The sequence below is a fragment of the Heptranchias perlo genome, chromosome 5 (assembly GCF_035084215.1).
Source record: "Heptranchias perlo isolate sHepPer1 chromosome 5, sHepPer1.hap1, whole genome shotgun sequence".
Classification (NCBI taxonomy): Eukaryota; Metazoa; Chordata; class Chondrichthyes; order Hexanchiformes; family Hexanchidae; genus Heptranchias; species Heptranchias perlo.
In genome coordinates, this window is record NC_090329.1 from 93,187,445 (window position 1) to 93,194,325 (window position 6,881).

General features: G+C 43.9%; 1 protein-coding gene across 1 annotated transcript in view; it reads left to right on the forward strand.

Annotated features, from left to right (window-relative positions):
• LOC137322182 (interleukin-20 receptor subunit alpha-like) overlaps nt 1-5,886 on the forward strand; it is a 28,840-nt gene extending 22,954 nt beyond the window's left edge. Inside the window, exon 7 of the mRNA XM_067985296.1 lies at nt 4,053-5,886. Within this exon, the coding sequence (XP_067841397.1) occupies nt 4,053-5,177 (1,125 nt within the window). The 3' untranslated portion in view covers nt 5,178-5,886. The remainder of the gene's footprint in view (nt 1-4,052) is intronic.
• The last annotated feature ends 995 nt before the right edge of the window (nt 5,887-6,881 follow it).

Below are 6,881 nucleotides of genomic sequence, written 5' to 3' on the forward strand. Positions count from 1 at the left end.
CTGAGCGTGCACGGCGCAAACTCAGCCCACCTCAGTCCAAAAATGGCAATGGGGGTCCTATTGACATCATAGGACCCCAATTTCCATTTTAAATGGTCCTACCCGACTGACTTTGGGTCCGCTCCACCCGCTCGGCGGTAGGCCCCGGTATGCATTGCCGTGGCCACAGCAACAGTGGCAATGGGACAGTAAGTATTTTCCCATCATTTTCGTAAAGCTACTGCCCCATTTCTGCCAGGCGGAAGGGCTGAAAATTGAGCCCGATGTGTCTCAAGCCGATTTTATATCATTGCATTATGCATTTGTGAAAAAAAACAAAAAGTAGTTTGTAAACATTTTTGATGAAGATTGTTCCCCCTTAAATACATATCTCTGGTAAGTTAATTATGTCTAAATAAAATATACTGTAAGAAGAAATTCGAGCAAAGGTCGTCTCACAATCAGTCCTGTGATAATGTACACAAATCGTTGCAGTTGGCAGGGCAGGTTGAGAAAGCGGTCAAAAAAGCATACGGGATCCTGGGCTTTATAAATTGAGGCATAGAGTACAAAAGTATGGAAGTCATGATGAACCTTTATAAAACACTGGTTCGGCCACGTCTGGAGTATTGTGTCCAGTTCTGGGCACCGCACTTTAGGAAAGATGTGATGGCCTTAGAGAGGGTGCAGAAGAGATTTATTAGAATGATTCCAGGGATGAGAGACTTTAGTTACGTAGATAGACTGGAGAAGCTGGGGTTGTTCTCCTTGGAACAGAGAAGGTTGCGAGGAGATTTGATAGAGGTATTCCAAATCATGAAAGGTCTAGACAGAGTAGATAGAGAGAAACTGTTCCCATTGGCGGAAGGGTCAAGAACCAGAGGGCATAGTTTTAAGGTGATTGGCAAAAGAACCAAATATAACATGAGGAAAAACTTTTTTACACAGCGAGTGGTTAGGATCTGGAATGAACTGCCCGAGGGGGTGGTGGAGGCAGATTCAATCATGGCTTTCAAAAGGAAACTGGATAAGTACTTGAAAGGAAAAAATCTGCAGGGCTACGGGGATTACGCGGGGGAGTGGGACTAGCTCGATTACTCCTGCATCGAGCCGGGCCGAATGGCCTCCTTCCATGCTGTAACCTTTCAATGATTCTATAACAGTAACAATTATGTGCTGTCCAGACTCCTTGGAGAAGTATGTGAATTGTGTGTTATCTTTGTGTACTTTACTTCCACTGGGTACCGAAATTGTGGGGCGGAGCTGATGTTATGAAATCCCACTTCAGTTGAGGTTGAGTCCATTATTGCCTCTTATAAATTTATTCTTTCTTCCCCGAAGTCATGAGAGGCATTATCTATCATAGAATTACATAGAATTTACAGCACAGAAACAGGCCATTCAGTCCAACTGGTCTGTGCCGGTGTTTATGCTCCACATGAGCCTTCTCCCTCCCTACTTCATCTAACCCTATCAGCATATACTTCTATTCCTTTCTTCCTCATGTATTTATCTAGCTTCCCCTTAAGGGCATCTATTCTAATCACCTCAACTACTCCACGTGGTAGCGAGTTCCACATTCTAACTACTCTCTGGGCAAAGAAGTTTCTCCTGAATTCTTTATTGGATTTATTAGTGACTATCTTATATTTATGGCCCCGTCACTTCCCAAATAAATCAAAAGAATATCACAGCTTTAAAGGGGAAATGTATTTATCTAATTTACTATATCTTCAAGATGTCAATCATTTCTCTGTCATGTACTTTAAAATCATTAGGCCGGGACAACCTCGGAACGGCTATTTTGTATACGAGCCCTGCTGGAGTGATTTAATGCATTCTACTCAAGCTATACAATTAATGGAAAGTGTTGTGCATAGTCTGTAGGGAAGTGCCAAGCTGAAGCCTGGTGCATCCTCAGAGCAATGGGTACTTAATGGGATAAGTAGATAAAGAGGACATTTTGTCTATTGCTGGTTGTTCCTTTTAAAATCTTCAGTATGTCAAAAAATACTTTTCTTGTCACTTTTCTCCCATACCTTCATTCCTAAAAGCTTTCACTCTTTGCTGGGGTATAGTTCCATGGGCAGTATTCACCCTCTGGTTTTCCACCAAGTGATCATTATTCACTTGTGAGCTTTGACGATGAGTATCAGTAGACAGGACCAACAAAGCCAAGCCCAATCCTGTCCTCACCCACAATCCACACATACACACTTCCAGGAGGATTTGCTATATATTGATCAGCAACGGGCACTCTGGCCAATTTTTCCTAACCCTAACGCTGAGCTCAATTGTAGCATCCCTATCAACTCAGCATCTTGCAAGGATAAAGCCAAGGACATTCCTGGTCTGTATAGCTCAGCTTCTTCCTAGATTAAACTCACTATATCACCAGAGGAGACTTTTTGAAATAGGATTGAACTTTTAGGCCCCTTTAAATTCCAGGACTATAATCTTATCAAAATCTTGGTTTGTGCCACAAACTATTAAGTTGAAATTTTTGTCAGTTACAGGCTGTTGAGAAATAATTCATAGAATTACAATGAATTACATAGAATGTACAGCACAGAAACAAGGTTATTTGGCCCAATAGGTCCATGCTGGTGTTTATGCTCCACACGAGCCTCCTCCCTCCCTACTTCATCTAACCCCATCAACATATCCTTCTATTCCTTTCTCCCTCATGTGTTTTTCTAGCTTCCCCTTAAATGCATCTGTGCTAGTCGCCTCAATTACTCCTTGTACTGGTGAGTTCCACATTCTCACCACTGTCCTGAATTCCCTATTGGATTTATTAGTGATTATCCTAGATTTATGGCCCCTTCTCTACCTCTACCCTATCAAACCCTTTCATAATCTTAAAGACCTCTATCAGGTCACCCCTCAGTCTTCTCTTTTCTAGAGAAAACAGCCCCAGCCTGCTCAATCTTTCCTAATAGGTATAACCTCACAGTTCTGTTTTAATCCCATTAAATCTTTTTTGCATCTTCTCCAGTGCTTCTATATTGGGGTGCTCTGAACGCAACCGGCAACGGGCCTACTATGTTCAGGATAACCAAACTCTCAACATTCTAGCCCAGTAATGCACAACGGAAATTATTTTTAAAAAATACCAAAAGTGATATTAAACTCAAGAGATAAAATCAAAATATGCTTCTGGTGATAATCAGAATGCGACAGGTTTATTCCACTTGTGAGGAAAATTGGTACATCTCAGCAGCACCAAACTTCACCAATGGAATAAAAATCTGGCTGTGACAAAAATGAGGTATTTTTGTCTAGTTTTGATTTAGTGGCTGTTCCTTAAAATCAAGTCACAGTACTTAAGTGCTCCTTTCGGCTCTACAAAATTACTGTGGGCCGCAGCCTCACAGGTACTCAAGCCAGCCTGAATTTCTCCACTGGCCAATTGGCATGTTGCAGCAGGACGCCCGTTTGGGGTGTGCAGCTTGCCAGGGCCATGCGAATGAGGCCCGAGCCTCAAACGGGTAGAAAGCCAGTGTGCTCCACCAGTCGGCTGCTCAAAGGTCAAAATCCCAGGCAGTTCAGATTCCAGTATCAAAGTTGAAAATTTTATGAATTCATGTTAAAAGTTATAGGCCTAGATTTTCCTCTTCAGCATCCGAGCGCAAGAGCAAGTAAAAGCTGCCCACAATCCCCCATCCAATACCTTAATGTACAGGAAACTGTGGGCAACGGGTGCCTGAGTTTATGATCTTAACACCTGGTGAGCGAAGCTTGTATGCCCGGGCGCTGAAGACAAACATCTGAAGATTATATTTTTTAATGTACGTTTTGAGCATTGTTCATAAATATATGTTTGTGGACTTTTCTCCCTGTGAAGACTTTGAGGGAGCTTTCCAGCAAATGTTCTAAATGCCACAGAGCTAACAGTATTCCACACCATCAAATGGGCACAGTCTTCACGAAAAAAGTATAACATATGTTCACGCAGATGGTGCTTCTTTTAGCACTAGTATGCTAATGTTAATGCTAACGTAAATGTGATCAAACACTAAACTCCGCCCGTTAAAGCTATTTGTGCTCCAACTTTATCTTCTTTCTTTCAGCTACTGCAGTATCGTCCATCAAAGAAGACATTCATATTTATTCCACCTGAACCTTTGAAGGTTAATATTATGGTTCTTGAAAATGGGGGCAGTAAAGCATTGTCACGTGGTTGTGTGGAAGTTGACGACTGTGAAACACCTTTAACCTCCCAGGTTAGCAGTGAGTCTGCTAATAAATTGAACGCCATACCGTTGGCAATAGAAAGCGGCAAAATTGTATTCAAGTCTCAGACTGTGGAAAATCTAACAACAGAAAATTGTGCGAGTAGCAGAGAGAGTGACGTGCAGGGTACTGGTCAGTCACAGCAAAATGATCACAGAGTTCAATCCCATCCTTTAAATGGAAAAGACACACAGAATGAAGTTCAATATGGAGTCATTGCAATGGAGAACATCAGTCACCCTCACCCACAGCAAAACAACCAGCTACCAAGTGAACTGCTACAAGCTGGGTACAGATCACAACTGCTAACGCAGCCTCTGATCACAGAGGCTGCGCAGCACAGTGTTGAGTATAGGTTCATTGGAATAGATACAAGTCTTAACCCACAATATGAACCAGCACTCCACACACCAAACAGGGAGGTTGAGGAGCCACAGCAGACTGGTTACATACCACGTCTACTTGCAAATGGTATGAACACAGGAACTTTAGGGAGTGATGCGTTTTGCACAACAGTTCAATCATATGGAGCCACTGATCCACAACATGAAAGAGTTTACCTGCCAAAGATGAAGCCCCAGGAGCTAGAACAGAGTAATTATAGGTCACAGTTTCAACCACGGCCACTAATTGGAAAGGCTTCACTGGATGGTGTTGACTGTTGTCCTGTTGTAATGGACAGCAGCTTTCACTTACTGAATGAACAACACCATGAAGAGGTCGAGGAGCCAGATACAACAGTATTAGATTGGGACATCAATACTGGCAGGCTGACCATACCTGCACTCAGTGTCAAGGCAGATTCAAAGAACAGTGATTCTCTGACACAAACTGTAAAGCCAGAGATTGGTCTCCTGTCCTCACTATGTTCAAAGGCCATTCCTGATGAATCTTTAATCACTGAAGAAGAAGCCTACATATCACAGTTCCAAAAACACTGGGGACTGCATGTACAAACATAGCAATCAGTGATCATACATCTCTGGATACATGAGTCATGTGTATTTTCTTTAAGGTGTGCTACCCTTCTGCCTTCTTCCTGTCGTTCTCTTGCCAGGTCATGTAGCTTCTCTGGCTGAGAGAGTAGCCAGGCAACCTGCTCCTCAGCCTCTTCCTATGTCTCCCTTTAGGTGAGCACTAGGATGTATAGAACACAACAGCTGACATCAGGAACTCAGCAATCTGGAGGTTCAATTGACGGCCCTGTTAAAGTTATGAAAGAGAAGGTGTAATTTGAATTGTCACAATGTGTTAACCATTAGATTGCTGAAGTTATTAGAACTTTATAAAGTTCATGTATTTATGATTTTTTTGCATATTCTTTAAATGGATTTTAGATACAGAGGCCCGACTTTCCCCAATGTTTCTAACGTTAACTCTAACCCAAACAACACAAATTTGTACAGCCATTACTCCTCTCCTTGATTCCACTGTCTGAAATGGCAGCTTTGGCTTTGGAGTGCACTGGATGCTGAATTGTCACCAAACACAGAGGGCTCAATTTTACAATGGTTGTGGGTTGGCAGCGGGGGGAGGTGAAGGTGCACGTGGCAAACCTGCACGAACAAAACTTACCATTTCCGACGCGATTACATGTTGATTGATGGTGATTAATGTCCTCTCCGGGTTTCGCGCCCGGCAGCCATCCTGATTGACAGGCTGGCTGACGTCAGGAGCTGCAATGCGAGGTGGGGGATGGGGGGGGGCGAGAAAGAGAGAGAGCGAGATGTCATCCGGTGCTGGACTGGAAGACCAGGGGTCGGGGGGGAGATCGGGAGGACATCGGGGGGTGAAGAGCCGGACATCGGGGTGGGGGGGGGGGTGGTGAAGAGGGGGACATCGGGGGGGTGGCTGAAAAGGGCGACATCGGGGGGGCGGTGAAGAGGGAGACATCGGGGGCTGAAGAGGGGGACATTAGAGCGAGAGACATTGGAGCAGAGTGCAAAGGTAGATTCATTTTGTGTTTTCACTTCCGCCTGTGGTTTTTATTTAATTTATTTAGTTTCTTGTTCCCTGATCCGGCCCTTCAGAAATCAGAAGCGGTGGGCAAGCCGCCCAGGTAAGTTAAAAAAAATCGTTCAAATTACTTCATCTGTCATAGGTAAAGTGCCTTAAGTACCTCAATGAAGTACATTTGGCTCTTTAACGGTCATCCCACTGGCTTTAATTGCAGGCGGGACCTCCGTTTTCGGGTCGCCCGCGCGCACACAGGTGGGTCCCTGGGAAACTCGGAAGTTGGCAGCCTGGAGTCAGCTTTCCACGATTTTCGGAGCCCCAACGCACCCGCAATGGCCCCCTAAAATCACCCCCATAGTAACTGCAACACTTAGTCCGCACACACAGTGAATATAAAGCAACAAAACCACAATCCAGCACCAAGTAAGGCTTTTAGTAGCAAATTACCATGACTGTCACTATCGGGCAGACCCTAAAACAGGGTCCTGCAGGCAACCTGTTGGCATAGCAAAGCCGTGCAGTTCACTTGAAAAAGAAGAGGGCAAGGGATAAGGTTAGCCAATACATTCCTTCTAGCACCCAGTTAGTATTAATGTGACATAAAGAAGCAGGAAAAATAACTTCTAAAAAAGGACGGAAACAAAATAGCTAACAAACAAGGAGACAGATTGGTGTGATAGTTTGACACACTGCCCTTTCACCTCTGGGGC